General features: G+C 42.2%; 1 protein-coding gene across 3 annotated transcripts in view; it reads right to left on the bottom strand.

The window, feature by feature from the left end:
• Positions 1-16,367, bottom strand: part of AGAP1 (ArfGAP with GTPase domain, ankyrin repeat and PH domain 1) — a 544,117-nt gene that overhangs the window by 179,502 nt on the left and 348,248 nt on the right. For all 3 annotated transcript variants that reach the window (XM_012648855.1, XM_012648858.1, XM_012648856.1), the window contains one exon: positions 4,903-5,071. In XM_012648855.1, the coding sequence (XP_012504309.1) occupies positions 4,903-5,071 (169 nt within the window). The remainder of the gene's footprint in view (positions 1-4,902; positions 5,072-16,367) is intronic.

Genomic DNA, 16,367 nt, shown 5'->3' with positions numbered 1-16,367 from the left:
GTAGAAGTGAAAAGCCCACATCGACATACAGTTAGGCATTACAATATTTGAAATATGGAATGCATTATGACCGTATACTAGAAAATCAAGAGAAAGATCCAAATGGCTATTACAACAAATAGAGTTCAGTAAGATAGCTGGATACACAAAATATAAAAATTATGAGCTTTCTTATTTCTTGCCAATTAGATGAGATAATACACCCCACGCCTCTAAAAAACATTAGCCTCACAATGCACCAAAATTACTAGCTAACAGAGTAGATTAACAAGATACATCCAGGATCTACATGAAGAAAAACTCTAAACTTTCCTGGAGGCATAAAATAAATTTGAATACACTAAGAATAGTGTCCCATGACGAGCTCAACATAGTGAAGGTGTCAGTTCCAACACAATTAACCGACAGCTTGAGACCAAGGCCAATTAAGGTCACAATGGGAAGGAGAATGTTTCAAGTTATTCTGAAGTTCATTTGAAAAAAATAAGTGGGTAGCAATAGCCAAGAAAAGCTGGAAGATAAGAAGTATTAAACTGTGTTATACTACCAGATATAAACTGAGCCATATCCAACACAAGGTAAGGCAAGATAGTGACAGTGGGTCAATGGAATAGATCCGAGAGCCCAGAAACAGCCAGTCTGATTAAGTGATTTAGTTGTACAACAAAGGAGACATACAGAATTAACAGGAAAAGAAAAAATTTAAGAAGGAGCAAAAGGACAATTGGTTATTTATTTGAATAAAAAATTTAATTAGATTTCCTGTCACACACAATAGGCCCAAACAAATTAAAGGTGGAGTAGCGGTTAAATATATTTAAAAAAGAATAAAAATACTGTAAAAATTAGAAATATACACATATGAACTGTGATCTAATTTCAGAATTATTAAAAACTTTTTAAATAGCTTAGAGTAGAAACCATAGAAGTAAAAGACATGATTTGATCATAAATAAAAAGGAGGGAAAACCTTAGAAATGTAAATAAGACCACAACATTTAAAAGGCAAATAGTAAACTGGGGAATTATCTGCAAAATATATTACGAAGTATTAACAACCTAAATATACAAAGAGTTCTTATATATCAATAAGAAAAAGATAGGAACCGAGCATAAAAATGGGCCAAGGACACTTCTGAGCAATCACAACATGAGAAATACATGTGGCCAATACACATGGGATGTTCACCTTCACTACTCATTGAAGAAATTTCCAAACAAACAAAGCACAATGTATTCTTACTGCTCCACGGATTAGCGTAGCTTCTAAAAATACTATTTAATAACAGCACTAGCAAGCACGTGTGGTGAAGTGGACGCTTGTTTTATGGATGGAAGAATATTTTATATAAAACCTGTCTAGAAGTTAATTTGGAAATATGTATCAAGAACCTTACAAATGATTATATCTATTGACTGAGTCACTCCACTTATGGATATTGATTCTAAGGCCATAGTTAAGTGTTTTGTACAAAGATTCATGTACACACATACCAGGTCTATGCGAATGAAAAAGTCACTAGAAGGGAAGGCATAAAACACTGATCTAATTCAGTCACAAAAAGATACGAAAATGAATTACAAAAAGGAAACATAAAAAGAAACAAACGCCTCCAGTTGACCTAGAACTCTAAACAAAATAGGAGAATTCAAATCAGTTGAGAGTGAAGAATAAGAAGGTTAAGTTGCGTATTAAATTTTTTGGCAAATAGCTCTAAAATAACTGACTCCTATTTTTAGCTAAGAGTCCATCACTTCAATGTAGCATCAACTTATTTCAGTTAAGTCTGCTGTGTTTGAATCCTTCACATGACAGAGCATTTTATGAATAATGATTTTAAATACAGGAAACTCAATTTCCAAAGAGTAATTTAGAGGATACAACTTCAAATCCCCCAAAGCTTTAATTCTTTAAGCAAGAAAGAATGTCATTTTACAGATTAATGTTCATGTTTAGGGGAGTTCGATGCAGATTAAATTCTACAACATTTTAACGAAGTTCCGCCTCTTACAAGCGTCTCCCGCATGGCGCAGCCACGTAACCTGAGGGTTAAGCTGAGAAATCAACAGGGCGTGGTCAGCAGGGGGTCCCTGCGCTCTTCCTGGATGCCTGCCGTGACCTCACCGCATGCTCAGTCAGGGTGCCGCGTCCCTGAGTCCCTGGGCATCGCCGTGACCAGGGGCATTTTCTTCTCCCACAGTTGCTCTGTGGTCCTGCCAACGTCACACCGCTGCTCAGGATCCAGAGAAAAGGGACAAACAAACAGGCTCTCGACACGGTATTAACTTGGCTGAGGGTTGGAAAGACGTGCTGTCCTGCACTGAGGGTCTGACCACGGGAAAGGGATTTCAACCCTGTCCCAACCCTCTCCTTTGCCCAACAGTAAGGGTCTTAAAGAGAACAAAACCGAGCACTGCACACAAAACCCACCCCCTCGATGGAGAGGTCCCCGCGGTTTAGAGTGGCCTTTGTATTTTCTGTTTATAATCACACGTTATATTTTCCTTAGGACAACAAGTGGCTTTCAGCACCAAAGAATGTAAGTCTCAAGATTAGGAAGTTCAAAATCCTAATCTTGCACATTCAACACTTCACATACGCAGCTCTTCCCTCGTCCTCTTCTCAAACTTAGCACAGACATCCCTGTTCCCTGTGGCCTGGCCCCACCTCCCGGCCTAGAGCAGGGTCCCACCGTCGACCACATCACCCACCTTCGACCACATCACCCACCGTCGACCACATCATCGCCGGGTCTTCCCACTCCCCCGAGCCTCCCCGCTGCCGCCTGCTACGCGCACTGCAGCTGTCCCATTGTCTTTCTCCCCTCCAGAGGGTAAAGTTCTTGCAGGTAGGAATTACATCCTGCTCACCTGTGACCCCAGGGCTCAGGGCAGTGGCTGGCACATATGAGAAGCTCAGAAGCTCCGTAAAAGGCTCAATGTAGCCATTCTGCAAAGTATACACATTTTAAAACATCATGTTGTGATGATAACTACGTACTACTTTTATTTGTCAATTTAAAAAGAAACTCACTAAATAAATGGGTAGATGCGCTGTGAGGGCTAGAAGCGGGGGGGACATCAGCTGGTGACTGCCCTGCACAGGAATTCAGAGGTCAGGGCTTCCATGTCCACAGCACACTTCCTGGCACAAAATCAGTGCTCAACAGATATTTTTCGAATAAATGAATAAATAATGTAATATAATAAAGTAATGAAGACTTTAGCTTTTTATTCACGACAGATTTTTTTTTCTTTCTTGGGCGCTTCTTTCCTCCGTCCCCACCCCAGAGTCAGCACGCCACCCTGACGAGGGCAATGGCATGGAAGTCTTGGAAGGAAGCTCAGCAGGTCACAGGAGACCATGCAAAAGCACCCGCGGACCTTCTGGGAAGGAACTGACGCCGCCTTCAGCAGAAGGGCAATTTTTATTTCGATCGGTAGCCGCAGCTTGCATCTGTGTCGTCCTTTCTGTTTCCCCAGCACCTTCACGTTACCTTACCTGACACCACCCCCTGCAACAGACGGGCAAGATCGGCCCAACACGGTGGCAAAGAACCAGGTCGTGACCTAACACCACGCGGCGGAGCCCAGCACGGTGGACCCCAAACCCTCACTGCTTCCCATCACCCCACTTCCGCCAACCAAAATCATTTACGTCACAGAACTGTGCAGTCGGCGTCATCCCTCTTTAAAAGCACCTAACATTTCAGAAGAGGGAAAATGTAGCACCTTTGAGAAGCAGAGACACATGTGAGAAACTACTGGAGAAATGTGAGAAGACTGGATGTAGGTGGGAGAGAAGAAAGTGACTTTTTTACTGGAGAAAACAACAAAAATTCTTGAAGGGATTCCACGTGTGAAGGAGTCTGATTGTAGTGGGAGGATAAATGGGTCTTTAACACCTTTTCTCTGATGAAGTCGTTGCGGAAAGGTGGAGGCCACAGTGCCATCGTTTATTTGCAAAGACTCTTAAGCAAGCGGTCAGTGACACTCTGAATGACCTGCCCTAGACACAGAGGCCAAGAATTTCTAAACACATCAGATTTTGAGAAAATGTTCTTTTTTTTACTCCTGAATGAAAAAAATTCTCCTTCAGAAGAGAATAAAAACTAAAGTTGCATTAAAAAATGGTAAATGATAGTTCAAATATAAGACTGAGAGGATTTACATTTTTATTTTTATTTTTTTTAGAGATGGGGTCTCACCCAGGCTGGAGTTCAGTGGTGTGATCATAGCTCACTGCAGCCTTGAACTTCTGGGCTCAAATGATTCTCCAGTTTCACCTTCCTGAGTAGGTGGGACTACAGGTGCAGGCCACCACGCCTGGATAATTTTTAAATTTTTTTGTAGAGATGGGGTCTTGCTATATTGCCCAGGCTGGTCTCGAACTCCTGGGCTCAAGTGATTTCCCCCTCCTCAGCCTGCCAAAGTGCTGCGATTATAGGCTTAGCCACCATACCCAGCCCAGGATTTAAATTTCATATAGGTCAAATGGTTTCCTTTGAGTCTTGCTCCAAGTAGTTTTCCCAATTTCACATACACAGTTATGAGAAACCAGTTACTCCTTGATACTTTAACAGTTAATTCATGTTTTTTATAAAGCCCTTAAATGTCCATTCACGTGTAAAACTCTACTTTCAACTACCCAGCCCTGGGACAGCCTAGATGCTTGGTTTGTGCAGCTGTGACTCCAAGCACCACCATTTGCTTGTTGGCATCCACGGAACCCAGAAGTGTAGAGGAAATAATCAGCCACAGAAGGGATGAGGTTTATAAACTTGAATCTATAATGTAATAGTGAACATCGCCACTTGACCTTAAGAGTTCAACACCGTCCGCAAGCCAGTACCCTCTGCTGCTGCTGAACTTGATTTCTTAGCGTGTCTGCTGTGAGCTTACCTGAATTGGGTGAGATGTGTAAACTGCTCATGTCCTTGGACAGGCCATTGGTTTTAGGGCTGGAGATGGGCGCGCAGGCCGACGTGGCTCGGGGGGGCCTCTTCCCTGGGACTTTCACAGTGGTTCTCAGCAGATCAATCTCTTTACCATGAACATTCTGCATGTAATCCTGTTTAAAACGTTAAACATCCAAGAGAGATTAACAGGAAGACCGTTAACAATCTAGGACAAAAGGTTCTATCAGACATCATGAGCTGTAATCCTATGACCCTTCCACTGTGGAGAGCACGTTAAAAACAATAAGATTTTTATGTGTATAGTACTGGTGGCATCATCATATTTAAATCAGAGTTTGCTTCTGCGTCCTGAACTAACCCAGGCACTAGAAACAGGAGACGCAGTAGATGTCTCCTTCACGGGGGATTAGAAAATAAGTATACAAATAAAATCCTATTTTTTGAATTCTTGCTTATTACATGGCACGTGAGGAACATGGGCTTCTCCTATGAATTCTAGGTAAAATTCCATACATAGAGTAGGAAACTATTTTGTAAAAACCTTTCTGTCTCAGATGGGAATACCATGAAACATCTAGATAAGACTGAAGCTGTCTGGTGGGAATTCTGGTGAAAACTGTAGACAAAGGTTAAGTGTTTTATTAAGGACGAGGACGATGTCTGGGAGGCTCGTGGTGTGGCACTGAAAAAGCATGGAGCTCTGAGATGGATGTACAAAAGCACAATGTTAAAAAAAAAGTGCGTTACTGGGCGCTCAAATATCACGTTTCCCCAAGTAGGTTCACTGCACTCCTAAAAAGAATGTGGTTCTCTCTCCTCTTGGAGGCGAACGACCAGCAGTTATCAGGGAACTATAGGGAAGCCTAGGTTGACAGTGAAGTTCTTTACACAGGTCACTTAACAACTCCCTGTGGAGTAAAACGACACCTAAGACTCAGCTGATGGGCAGGGAAGGGAGAAGGCAAAAGGTACCAAGAGCCAGCGCGAGGGGCCTGCGGACCAACTGAGAGTTACTGACCCTTTAACGCACTATTTTATTTTTTGGGTAACAACCCTCCTTGTCTGTCAGCACAGTGTTCTAAGGACTCTGCACACACATTAAATTGGTATTGCACATTAAGAAAGTGTATACAGTTGGCCCTCCACAGCTGTGCGTTCCACGCCTGCGGATCCAACTAACAGATTGAAAACAAAAAAAGAAAAACTAATAAAAAATTATAACAATACAAATAAAAAATACAGTGTAACAACTGTTTTCTATAGCATTTGCATTGCAGTAGGTATTATAAGTAATCCAGAGATAATTTACAGTATATGAAAGGATGTGCATAGGTTATATGCAAATAACGTGTCATTTTATACAAGGAACTTAAGCAGCTGAGAATTTTGGTATTCTCAGTGGTCCTGGAGCTAAGCCACCATGGGTACTGAGGGACACCCGTATACAATACCATTTTTGGATGAACCGCATTTCAAGGTTTTAACGCTAAGCAGGAAGTGGGAATAAACACATTGTTGCCTTGGCAGTATCGTGGTGAAGTTCCTTAAGATTCTAAAGCAAATAAATTTGTAGGTCCAGGTCAGTGTAATTTGAGAACTGCCGAACAAACATGCATGTCCTCTGCAAGGGACGCAGGTTGGGCAGGTTGGAAAAGTAGCTGCTTGCTTGTAACTGCCAACCAGCACAGCTAACGGTGCAGAGAGATAACGAGATGAAGTTCTAGAAGCAATGCGCAAGAGCTGGAGGCCCCTGTCTCTGGGACGAGGAAAGCAGGCCAAAGTGCGCTGAGGAGCTGCAGGGGACACAGAGAGGGACACAGAGACGGACACAATGTAGGACCCCAGCGACTGCTGGGAAACAGGCCATTCATCTTTAAACTGCAGGACAGTGTCCACACTCGGCAGGTGAAGGGGTTGGGAAGGGGTCACTGGTGTATCAACAAGCAGGAAGTCTGCTGACAGAAGGAACCAGAAGTACAAGATTCCAATTCAGGGAAAACCTGGCTCCTCAGGACAGAGGGCGAGAGGGCTGCTCTCCCCCACCCACCTGCAGGAGGGAGAGGGTGTGCCGGGGTGGGGGTGGGGTGTCAACAGTGCAGACCTTCTCCCAACCCAAGCAATTTAGAGGGGGCCACACGGGAGTCAACCCAGACTCCAGGACAAAGGGTGTAGGAATTCTCAACAGGGAAGGGAGAGCACAGCCATGCTGGGGAGATGTTCTGACAAAGAGATACACAACCCGCGAAGGGTTGCCAACACTAGCCCTGGGAGCAAACGATGCTTCAGGGTCCCTGCGACTTCCCAAGGACAGACCTCAAACGCCAGCTCTTGGTGCAGCACGGAAGCTCAAAATCTGAGGTCAGACCAGGAGGGAGAACAACCAGCTGAGGGCAAACAGAGAAAGGCCCAGCAGCTGCCCCAGTGGGGCAGATTCGGAGCAGCGGTGGGGCTGGCCACTCCTTGGCAGAGGACAACTGTGGGGAAAGGAGACCCCAGCACGTGTGCATCTGACATTAGCCTGGAGGCCAGTGGCAGAGGCCCGCAGCCACCCTGGGCTGGCGACTGTCTGCATCATCTCCCAGGGAGGCTCAGGGAGGATGCATCCACTGATGTACGCAGGGCTTTCGCTGGCTGGGGCTGTCACTGGCTGGGCTGTCATGGTGGCTTTGGGGAAGGGGAAGGCTGTATCCAGGCCGGGAACAGCAAATGGGACTTCGCACGCCCCTGACGGAAGATTCCACATGGAAGTCAAGATGGTGAACTCCCCGAAATACAATCCGCTATGAAGCAAGCTGTGGTTTCGAAAGGATGTGGGCAAAAGACCACGGAAAGTTATTATTAAATCAATTAATTACACTAAATTAGAGTGAAGGAAGAGGTAGGCTGGAAGAGATGGACTCTCGCGACTGCGCCGCGTGTTGCGGATAGCAAACGAAAGCACATCGAAGAAGAAAGTGATCTCTGGTTAGCGCGGGCCGTTTCTTAAAAGGGGTTGTTCTTAAACATCTTGAATTTCCTTCCATTAATACCCACTGAAAATAAGCAAACCCAAGTTTCAAAACCAAAGTTAATGCTTGTAAATAACGAATTCCTTCTTGCATAGTTACTCCTTTAAAAATATCAACTTGCTATAACTTTCTTCTTTAATGCCAATTCTTAACAAATTAAAATACAATAACAGGAGTGTAATTGAGCATTTATTGCTTATGGGCTCTAAAATGAGGCTAATCAGATAGTGACTAAGCCTCAGCATGGGCTCTTTTAATAGGCACGTTTTAACATACAATAACCAGGATATTTTATTTAAAATTATTATAGAAATGTGCCAAGTGTCTGCTCTCTGGATTGGAATGTGGCAAGGGAACACATTTATCTTCAGCGCGGCATGGGCCGGGGATCTGTTTTCTTGCCTGAGTTAGGCACTGAAACTTCAGAAGAACTAGCTCTAAAAAATCAGAATATAAATCTGGCAATTCTTAGATTTCAAGCCACTGAAAATTTTTTAAAACTCTGCAAAACACATTTCCTACTCACTACAAGCCCCCCGACCCAGGGCTTTCTACACAAGACACACGGGTCTGTGGCTTCCAGTTCCTCCCGGGAGAAGCTACACTGAGCTTTCTGGTTTTGAAAGAACTCATCCTTTTCATCTCTCCTCAGCTTGGTTATTGAGGAATTAAAGTTACAACCACTAAACAATGTCGTCTCCTCAGAAGTGGGATGTGCAGCCCCTTGATGGGTCTGAGATAGGGACCTGGGTAAAATTAAGACAGCAAGCTCGATTTTGATATGCAAATGTTACGGGTACTACCCTTCTCCATGTTTCTTGCGGAAAATGCTGATGGAAGATAAAAGAGGAAAAAACCCTTTAACAAGGCATGAGGGTAATTCAAAGCCAAGTACTTTTAAACAGCACTTAACAAGTCCCTGGGGCCCACTCAGGAGCCAAGCCCCCCAGAGGTGCCATCTCCTGCCCCTCAACAGCTTGAAAAAGTAGTAATTGCAAACCTATTTGCATTTTTCTTCTCAAGTTGTCCATGCTCATCATGCGGATTATTTTTTCCAAGCAGGCACCGGAGCAGAGGGACCCGTTCTCGAACGCGCCAATCGCTCGGTAACTGTGCCTCGCCGTCCCCCTGCAACCCCGCGCAGGCACCTTTGCCATCCCTTGTTTTTTACATTTCGCTCCTAATTATGTTGCATCTATTGCCGTACACTTAATTAGCTGCATTAATGTGATTTCTTTTCACATAGTCAAGCAATTAAGAGCTATGATTGAGTTTCATTCAATTAGCCTCAACAAACATGCTAATTGATGTCCCAGATGCAAATGAGGTGCAATGAGAGAAACCTGCTAGCAATTGAGAGCCGTGTCAGAGACCCACAGCTTTCGGCTTGCTGACAGCAGCACAGCTTACCATGGCTCCCGCCTTCCGTGGGGCTGCCTTCCGAGAAGGACGCGGAGTCATTAGTGCCTCGGTGTACCAGATCACTCCTGGTACGCAGAATTAATTGATTTGCTGCTATACAATGTTGTCCTAGAATTTCACAGCTATGTGTTCCCAGGACTGTGAGGCTGTCAAATGGGTAACACTTTGCTCCAGCAAGGAGTGGTCCAAAGTCCTCATCCAAATCCGTATCAGGCTACTAAAAAACACACAGGAATTCTTCCCAAAACCACAAAGGGAAAGGTGCGTACATCTTGTCTTGGCAATCCCGGAGCCCTCTACCTGCCTGATGGCCTATACAGTTCTCAGTAAATGGTGAGTTCATCTTAGTCAGCTCTGGGGCATTTGGCACTTGAAGTTAAGCTCAAAATACAGCAATCCATCAATAGTCCCTAAAAATACTCTTAGGATATTGATTCTCACCGCCTGAGTCCAGAGGTTACCTTTGGCTGTCTGGTGAAAGATAGTTTGCTGATGTGTTCGTAGGGGTACCAAAAGCCGTTAACAAGATCTTAAAGCTAAGCTGAAATGCATAAATGATATGAGTGGCATCTCAAAATTAGACCGAAAAAAAGCACAAGGCTTTGGAAATCTGCCAGTGCTTTAGCCCCACTCTCTTCAAGTATAGACAATGTAATCAACATACTCCATTTCTACATATACTTTTAAAAAGTATTAGGACTCTTAATTTCCATAATTAAGTGATGGAAGTCTTTGTTCCAGTTAGGTTTTCCCAGTAAGTTCTGGTTTCTGACTGCACATATACGCTAATATTTATTTTAATATTTAATATTTTGACTAAGATAACTCTTCAGACACATTGAAATTTGTTAGGGTTTTTTGACATGGCCAATCTAATTGAGTTTTTCCTCTTTGCACAAAATAGCTTAACAATCTTCAAAGTGTGGTCCTTGGCACCCTATCGGGGAGTTTCTGATTCCATAAAATTTTCAAAACAATTCTAAAACATCTGCCTTTTTATCACTGTGTTGAGATTTGTTTTGTTGGTGCAAAAGTGATCATGGGTAAAAATGCTGACACCTTAGCATTCATCGAGGTGGTAGCCCTGAACTGCACTGGTGGTCATTAAATTATTTATTGTCATGCTCTCTAAGTAAAAACAAATAAAGCCAGTTTCATTTACAAATTTTTAATAAACCAAAACAAGCTATTTTTAAACATTTCAATAACTGAGTACACATCTCTTTAATTTTCTGAGTTATAACATGGAAAGTATGCCACTTTTTTGGTGGGACAATATTTTTATTTGAAAGAGAGACTATCCCAGACATAGACGAACTATGGTAACTCAGTCTTGGGTATCTGGCAGATATTGTCTCGAAAATGAACAAAGCAAGCACTTCAAGGGAAACAGCTGACAGTGTTTGTGGCCAATGATGAAATCTGAGCTTTCTGGAGAAGATGAGAATTTAAAAAATTTGTATCACTTACCATGAGCTTGACACCTTCCAAAGACTTAGCAGCTTTTCCGATAAGATTGGTGGTGATGTTAATGAATGGAATTTTTGGATATTATATGACGAAAAGTGTCGCCATTTGGAAATCTCCATACTTCATTTCAAAACACAGTATTTTGTTTATTTAGTTATTTTTTTAGAGATAGGTTCTCGTTCTGTCACCCAGGCTAGAATGAAGTGGCCTGATCACAGCTCACTGGAACCTCAAATTCTGGGCTCAAGTGATCCTCCTGCCTCAGCCTCCCGAGTAGCTGGGACTACAGGCATGTGCCACCATGCCTAGCTAACTTTTTTAGTTTTTGTAGAGATGGGGATCTCATTATGCCCAGGCTGGTCTTGAACTCCTGGTCTCAAGTGACCTCCCCACCTCGGCCTTCCAAAGTGCTAGGATCACAGGTGTGAGAAATCACACCTGGCCAAAACACAGTATTTTTCAAATGACAAATGCATGATGTCACATGCATGGGTAAGAATGGGTAAAATAAGAATAAAATATTATTCAAAGTACAACTTGGTTTGATGGATTTTAATGTAGCAGAGAAAGAAAAAATATATGATTCCACGTTGTATTACTAAGCTCTAAGTTACTATCACATGTTGAATTTTGGTGAAGTATGCAAGGGACATATCCACAATTATCAGAAATGTCTCTTAAAATACTCCTCCCCTCTTCCAACTGCACATCTGTATGAGATAAGATTTTCTTCATATACTTTCACCAAAACAACATATTGCAACAGACTGAAGCAGATACGAAAATCCGACTCTCTTATTAAGCCAGGTATCAGAAAGATCTGAAAACACATAAAACAATGCTGTCTCTTCTCATGATTTTGTTTTGGAAACAATACTTTTCATAAAAATATTATTTACATTAACATGTAATAGGTGGTTTATTACTGTTACTTTAAATGGATTATAGGAATATTTAAAGATTTTCTCCATTTGAATTTCTAACATGGTAAATATCAATAGATAAAAGCCACATAAGCAAAAGCTCTTTGGGGTTCCACAGCAGCTTTTAAGAAGGTAAAGGGGTCCTGAGCCCACAAGATTTGAGAACCACTAGTCTACCTTAATGTGTGTGATTTGCACACACATAACTGGGGGAAGAACGCAAGCGTTGGACCTTGCAACCAACGACTTTGTGAATGTTTTTCACATTTGTTTGTCTTCTGGTGAAGAAGAATGACGCATTATTCCCCATTTTCACTGTACTTCACGAATGTCTCAGCTCAAAAAGGAAGCAGTAGTTTAAGTTCTATTTTTAAAAAGCCTCACTTTTGGGCTCAAAAAAAAAAAGAAAGTATGTAAGAGAAGCCATTGTTAAGATGCATTGCTGTTCCCAAACTCCATTTAATATTATTTTCAAAGGAAACTAATCTATAAAGACACATATAGTACCATCCATTCAGAAAGATCAAGCACATGTTCAAGCCCAACATTTATGAATAATAAACAATAGCCTCATACATAGTCACAGGCACAAAGAAAGTCACACTCCTGAAAATACTGTAAAACTATGAAAAATCTGGCCACATCCTTTCAGATCACAGAACTCAAAGAAGACAATTTCTCCTTCTCTCCAAAGGATCACAGTCACAATAGCAAGGTAGGAGGCAGCTTCAAAGCGCAAAGTCCTATGAGAAATAATTTTGTTTCCCAAGACAGCCAACAGAATCCCAGCGTTTCAAGTTCCGAACTGCCTTGGGAAAGACCATTTAGTTGACTAGTGCTTGTGAAAGTGACCACTGGCCATCGGAGGGAGAAGGTCTAATAATGGTGACAGAGGAACAGGCAATGGTTAGGAGACTTTATTCTTAGTAAGTGCTTTACTGGGTCTGGGTAATTATGGAACATGTGGTAAAAGAGAAGGCTGGGGAAGCCTTGTCTGGGCCCAGTGGTGGCTTCACACGCAACGGAGAGCTGCAACACCACAACAAAAACCGAAATCTCCAGCCCACGTGCCGTGGCGGCTCGCATCCAACATCTGTGGGCTATGGTCCAACATCAGCCCAGGAGGATAGGTTATTAAAATATAAATCAAAATAGCAGAAAATTCCAAATCAAATTATGGATATATCCTTTGCTTCTTGATTGTATGTCTTGACTGACTTACTGTTATATATTGAGCTTTACCCTGCAAGAAAGGTTTTTCTCATTTTAGGTTAAACTGAATATTACCCAGTTGTAACCTATGCGTGCTCAAACCTAGCCCATACACAATGAATGCCTTGCATATGAAAACAGCGGCCTGTCTTCAGTTGCTGTAGGCCTCTTCCAGAGGCAGGCATGAGTGAAATTTCACCACAAGGAACTTCAAGGAGCCAGCACCATTCTGTTGCTATCCTAGTAATTTAATATTTAAATATGGCTTGAAACGACTAGACCCTGGAAATTTTTGAGTTATATAGAAATGTTCATCAAAGTGTTATTGTCTTTCTGTGTCTCTTTAAAACTTCGGGTTTCTTGGGAAGAATTTGCTAGAATAAGTATCACTAAAAGAAACAGAAGATTTTTAAGACAGCAGAGCACACACATCTGTTCTCTGAGGGCACTAAAGACAGCTACCCCTTGCCTTCTGCTGTTTGACCTAAGGAAGCACAAAAAAACTCCCACTTTGGTTTTTGCCTATCTCAAATTTTAAGTACTTCTAATTTTTAAACTTTTCACCTACGCCTATTTAGAAGTTTCGTATATTTTTTCCTCCATGCACTGCTTTTACAGGGATTATTCTATTTTGCTAAATCTAATGTCTGCCACCTTGTATCAGATGTGGTTCAAATGAATAGCAGCCAATTCACTGATAACCGTGACTTTCTGATTTCCTAAAGAAGTCTTTGGAAGACAAAACTCAGCTTTCTCCTGGTCCGAGAGTGAGCCTCAAAGTCAGAGAGCCTGGGGTTCAATCTCCACTCCCTTACCAGCTGCATGCTTGGGGCAAATTATTTCATCCTTTTGGGTCTCTATTTCCATATCTTTAAAAGTAAGAAGAATAATAGTTCCTGCCTCATGCTATTGTTGTGAGGATTAACTGAGATAATACATGAAGTGCTTAAGAGAGCACCAGAGCCCTCCATAAATGTTAGCTCTTACTACTCTTGTCCAATAAAAACACTGAAATATTTTTCCTCTGACTTTATGTGGCTATTTCATGAGCTAAAGGTGTTGTTCCCACTTGAGGTAGCAATTCTGACATGATGAGCCATTAAGGCTGACCTGCAAAGCTATTTTTCACTTTGCAGCATAGGAAAAAAACGGCCCTCTGCAAATGCATGACATTTTCTCCTTTTTCTTCTCCTCCTCCTCTTTTTTTTTTTTTTGTTTTTGGTGGGGGAGGCATGTATATGGTAGTCAGACATTTTTATTGCAAAATGCCGTCTGGAAAAGATGCAAAACAAAATTGCTAAAATGCAAGGGAAAAAAATAAGGGGGAAAAACAAAAGGCCCCCTTCCCTTTGCTTATTGAGTTCAAAGGCATAACATGCAGCACCCTGCAGCAAATGGGAAGCTACACTAATTTTAAAGCCATAAAACGCTATCAAGTGCCCTGCGGGGCAGGACTACTCTGAAGCTAGTGGCACCTAAATAAGACATGGTTCATTTACTTCGCAGCTTAGCCTAATGTAATCATCAGCGGATTTTTAGCCTAGAGTTGTAACAGGCAAATAGCCGGTGCAGCAGAGGCGGCCCTCCCAGCCATTGAGGGGGCCGCAGCTAGATTGCTGTTGATTAGAAAATTTTTCAGTTTTGACAAGCACTTAATGAACATAAATCGCACCTTGATTGGTTTCCATTTGGGGCCACAGGCACACCTGAGAAGAAACAGGCCTCCCCAGCTCCGCCTCTCCCTACCTTGCAAGACCTCAGCAACAAGCCGGCAATCAGGTTACGAGCCACAGGAGAAAATATTTATAAAATACAATAATGAAATTCCATTTCTTGCATAAATGAAAATATGTTCCTCACCACCCCCCACAGCCATCCTCTCCCACGGAGTCCTGTGTTGTGACTCACTGTCACTGAGGAACACAGAGGGTTTTGATTTATTTACCTTTGGCAGGAATTTTTGGCTTCAATTAGTAACACTAAAAGGCTGAGAATGGAAAACAAAATGACATAAATTGGGTACACAGGATGGCCAGTGACTGTCAGAAACGCCGTGCTGTGTACGGATAGGGGACGTCCCACGGACTCCACCAGAAGCTTCAAGACTCAGCCCATAAGCTATGCTGTTAAATCTGTATATTTATAGAAACACACATACACACAGATGCTCTGTTATTTTCATTTCATTTAGAAATGCGGGCAGGCAGTGTTTCGATGTAGAAAATAGGTTAGCCAGGCTGTTTGCTGGTTTAATTTTTATAGAAACATGAGGACATTACTTTGACTAGTCTCGCCCTACTTCCATCCACTATGTGTTATCCACATCGAGACAACTTGAAATGTAGTGAGGACACATTTCAGCTATTTATTTCTAAATCCTAAACACTTTCCAAACCCTGGAGGCTATATAGAACAAAGAAGGAATTCTTTAGACAGAAATAAGACTTTGATAAAGAATCTAACTTTTTGTGTGTATGTGCAAAAGGAATGAGTTTTTGAGTACTCGCTTTTTCTAACAAAAGCTGTAGAGATTCGCTGAACATATTTCTACTATCGTGGCAGTATCTTGCCATGGCTTTGGAAGAGTTGACATATGGGAGAAACAATTTACCATACTCTCTCAAATAGGCTAGATGAATGACAAAAATACGTCCCAAGTCAGCCGGGGATGGGAGCTCGGCAAACTCAGGGAGAGCCCACGTGACCACACGGTTGCTGGGCGGTTGTCTTCATGCGACACGGGTTCCAGACCATCATTCAGGTTATTAAGCTTTCACAATTCACTATATTCATGACTGGGCCCAGCAAATGTTCCAGGATTTCTCTCAACCAGGGCCCTGGTAAGGTTGGGCAGCTTTAAAATTCAGGCCTCCTCTATAGTTCTCCATGTTACAGTTTTTGCATTTAAAACCTCAAGCTCCGGAGAGGTGTCTGTACACGTATGTTCACAACAGCATTATTCACAACAGCTGAGAAGCAACCTGAGTGTCCATCCACAGATGAATAAACAAAATACGATACGTACACACAACAGACAATTATGCAGCCTTAAAAAGGAAGGAAATCCTGACATCTGCCATAGCATGGATGAACCTTGGGGACATAACGCCAAGTTGTAAAAAAGAAAATTATGGTATGATTCCAATTCTGTGAGGTCTCTAGAGTAGACAAATTCACAGAGACAGAAAGTGAAATGTTGGAGCCAGCGGCTGAGAGGAGGGGGAGGGGAATTAGTGTTTACAGGTAGAGAATTTCAGTTTTGCAAGACGAAAAACTTCTGGAGATTGCTTGCACAACAATGTGAATATACTTAATACTGCTGAATTATACATTTAAAATGGTTAAGATGGCAAATTTTATGTTACGTGTATTTTACAACAATTAAAAAGCAAAAAATAAACAAACCAAAAAAA

The sequence above is a fragment of the Propithecus coquereli genome, unplaced genomic scaffold (assembly GCF_000956105.1).
Source record: "Propithecus coquereli isolate 6110/MARCELLA unplaced genomic scaffold, Pcoq_1.0 Scaffold295, whole genome shotgun sequence".
Classification (NCBI taxonomy): domain Eukaryota; kingdom Metazoa; phylum Chordata; class Mammalia; order Primates; family Indriidae; genus Propithecus; species Propithecus coquereli.
The sequence above is the reverse complement of the archived record's forward strand: the minus strand, read 5'-3'. Positions and strand labels throughout refer to the sequence as shown.